Source organism: Monopterus albus, unplaced genomic scaffold, assembly GCF_001952655.1.
Source record: "Monopterus albus unplaced genomic scaffold, M_albus_1.0 scaffold9.1, whole genome shotgun sequence".
NCBI lineage: Eukaryota > Metazoa > Chordata > Actinopteri > Synbranchiformes > Synbranchidae > Monopterus > Monopterus albus.
Genome location: NW_018127889.1, coordinates 19,251 through 22,295, shown reverse-complemented (window position 1 = coordinate 22,295; position 3,045 = coordinate 19,251). Strand labels below are relative to the sequence as shown.

General features: G+C 37.8%; 1 protein-coding gene across 1 annotated transcript in view; it reads left to right on the top strand.

Annotated features, from left to right (window-relative positions):
- The window catches only part of rhag (Rh associated glycoprotein), an 8,177-nt gene that overhangs the window by 1,965 nt on the left and 3,167 nt on the right, over positions 1-3,045 (top strand). The window contains 5 exon segments of the mRNA XM_020589522.1: positions 1,914-1,960; positions 1,963-2,102; positions 2,350-2,500; positions 2,682-2,829; positions 3,028-3,045. The exon segment at positions 3,028-3,045 is cut by the window's right edge and continues 140 nt beyond it. Coding sequence (XP_020445178.1) covers positions 1,914-1,960; positions 1,963-2,102; positions 2,350-2,500; positions 2,682-2,829; positions 3,028-3,045 — 504 coding nt within the window.

Genomic DNA, 3,045 nt, shown 5'->3' with positions numbered 1-3,045 from the left:
AGAAAAGTCCACCACTAGCCCCAATCTCCAAGACATAAAAAAAATTAATAGAAATTATAAATAATGAATAATGAATTTTTTTTATTTCTAAACTATAAATAATCACACTGTAAAAGTCAAATAAATTGTAAAACCTTTGTTAATAAACTAGCAAGTAAATGTGTAATTTGTGTAATGTTTAGTGTATAATTTTAAAATGCCATAATGGTTCATAAAATTGTTCAAATAATGATAAAAATGTTAGTCATTTAAATTTTATACAACTGTAGAATTGAAGAAAACTGAATAACCAATTATTTCAAATGCTCACATGTCCCTAAGTGTGCTCCTAGGAACAAGTTCCAGATAAGAAAACGTTGGTGAATGCCAGTATCTTTGTGAAAACTATGCAAGTTGTTTTAAAAAAAAAAATTAGTTCTTAAGAAAAGTTGGTGAACGAGGCCCAATGTTCATTTCAAAAGTCTGACCACTGCACACCATGCCTCCTACTGCATTGACATGATACTTTCCAATGTAGTTTCCACATCACACTTAGAAAAGTTGTATACTGAAATATGATTTGCTTCCAAACTATTTGTGATGTACAATTTAAAGTGCGACTGGAGAAAGTGAAAATGCATTCAGCTTGTGGTTGCACACGTCAGTGACAGACCTGTGGGTTGTGCCCTGTTCACACATCATCGGGAGACTTGCATTAAAATGCCTACAAACCCTTCTTGTGTTGTTTCCCCATGTACACAATAAATATAAGCAAATTTTAATTTTAGGGGAAACAATACATTCATATATAATATAATGGAATTTGACTGGCTCAGGGTGCCATCAAAATAAATTCCTTTAATGTATTGCAGCAGCCAGGCAACAGCTCTGACTGGACAATTTTGAGCACCTTTTTAACAGTTGATTAGTGAGTATTCAGGCGTTTATATATATATATCTTTTGGGAATGTGTAAACCTGACTTGTATAAAAACCCATTAATCTTCGAATTCTCTCACAAAATTAGATGCTGGTGTTTTCACATCCTTCTCTTTAACAAAGGTGTTAAAATGTGCTGACAGACTGTATATGTAAATACTGTTTACAAAAACAGATGCATTTAATCTCCCTCATTAGTCTATCATTCTTAAGCTGTTTGACAGATGCTCATATTATTCTCTATGTATTATGCAGTTATACCCAGAATTAGACAAACAGAAATATTGACCTATTTTCCACCTAAACACCTAACAACTCACTTTGCGCCACCTTATTTAAATGAACCTCTCACCTGTTTGCACCTCAAACTGCCACCAGCATACCATGTGCTCTGTACCTGGCACCAATACACCACAAGGATAGGAAAAGCTCATTTCAAGGTCAGCAAACAACCAGAGATGTTTATCCTGGTTAAGAAAAATCCCCTGTATCTCAATTGTTTAATACATACAGAAGTAAAAAAAAGTCATACTGTACTTTCAAGGAGGGTGTACCAGTCTCATTAATCTCTTACTGCAAAAGCAAACAAGCATATTTCCCATAGTAAAGGCAAACCTTACCATGCCCCCTTAGACAATAGTGTCTAATGTTCATTGTAAACTAAAGAAAATGAAGCCCATTGTTTCCCAGCCTGCACATACATATCTCCACCTTGATGCAGTTTCCACATGATGTCAAGCTTAAGACTTTTGAAAAACAGAATGATTCCTGGAGGAAGTGCCCTATTATACACAAATCCCTCCTCAAAATCATCTGACCTTAAACCAGCTCTATAGACAATCTCCAATTAAAGACCCTGTGTTTTTTTTTTTGTGTGTTCTTACAGCTGAGAATATAGTTCTAGCTTTAGCTAAGGCTAAAGTGGGACCCTCACAACAAAGTAGGGCCCTGTCAGTGAATAAGCAGTAGAACTAACCTCCCTTCTCATGTCTCCAGTGTTTCAGGATGTCCACGTCATGATATTCATCGGCTTCGGGTTCCTGATCTCATGACCTTCCTCAAGAGATATGGCTTCAGCAGTGTGGGCGTCAACTTACTCCTGGCTGCCTTCGGTCTGCAATGGGGCCTCCTCATGCAGGGAATCTGGCACCTGGATCATGGAAAGATCAAAGTCAGCATCTTCAAGTACGACTGTCTTCTATGCATGTGTTGGTTTTCAATAACACCTGGATTAATAATAATGTAATATAATATGCATCACTAATAGCTGCTCTGTAAACCAATGGCTTATCTTATTGGCTGCCGAGTAGCCCTGATAGATCACTTTAGGTACTGTGGATGATGAAGACTGAACCATGCTAGTCTGGGGATTTTTGTGTTCCACCTCTTCTCCTTATCATCCTATCATTTTTTTTCCCCCAATCGCCTGCAGAATAATCAACGCAGACTTCAGCACTGCCACAGTCCTGATCTCTTTCGGAGCCGTTCTGGGTAAAACCAGCCCTGTGCAGCTCCTCATTATGACGATACTGGAGATCTCCATCTTCTCCATCAATGAACATCTGGTGGCCAATGTTCTTGGGGTGCGTACACAAGGATGCATGCTTGTATTGATGAACTACATGAAAATGCAGCATAAATTTCTACACTGGAAGAACTAACTTTGTAAACAGGATTTTATAGGGATTAATAAAATACCTGTATCTAAATGAATGAACCCCGTTTTTTCTCCCCTTTTTTTTTTTTTTTTTTTTTTTTTAACAGGCTAATGATGTTGGAGCATCCATGATCATCCATGCTTATGGAGCCTACTTTGGCCTGGCAGTGGCTCGAGTACTTTACCGACCAGGATTAAAAAATGGACATGATAACGAGGGATCTGTTTATCATTCTGATATGTTCGCTATGATTGGTAGGGGCTCTAGACTCTAGACTAATTTAATATATTGATCATCATCTGTTTCCAGCAGTACTGTGTTTTATGTGTAGTTTTCCCTCACTGTTTCATCACTGGCCCCCTGCACATGCATGACTTATGCCACCTAGTGGACACAACTTGTAGTGTGATTTGATATGAGACACAAATGCTCTCTATCACTCTCTTCCACAGGAACTGTCTTCCTGTGGA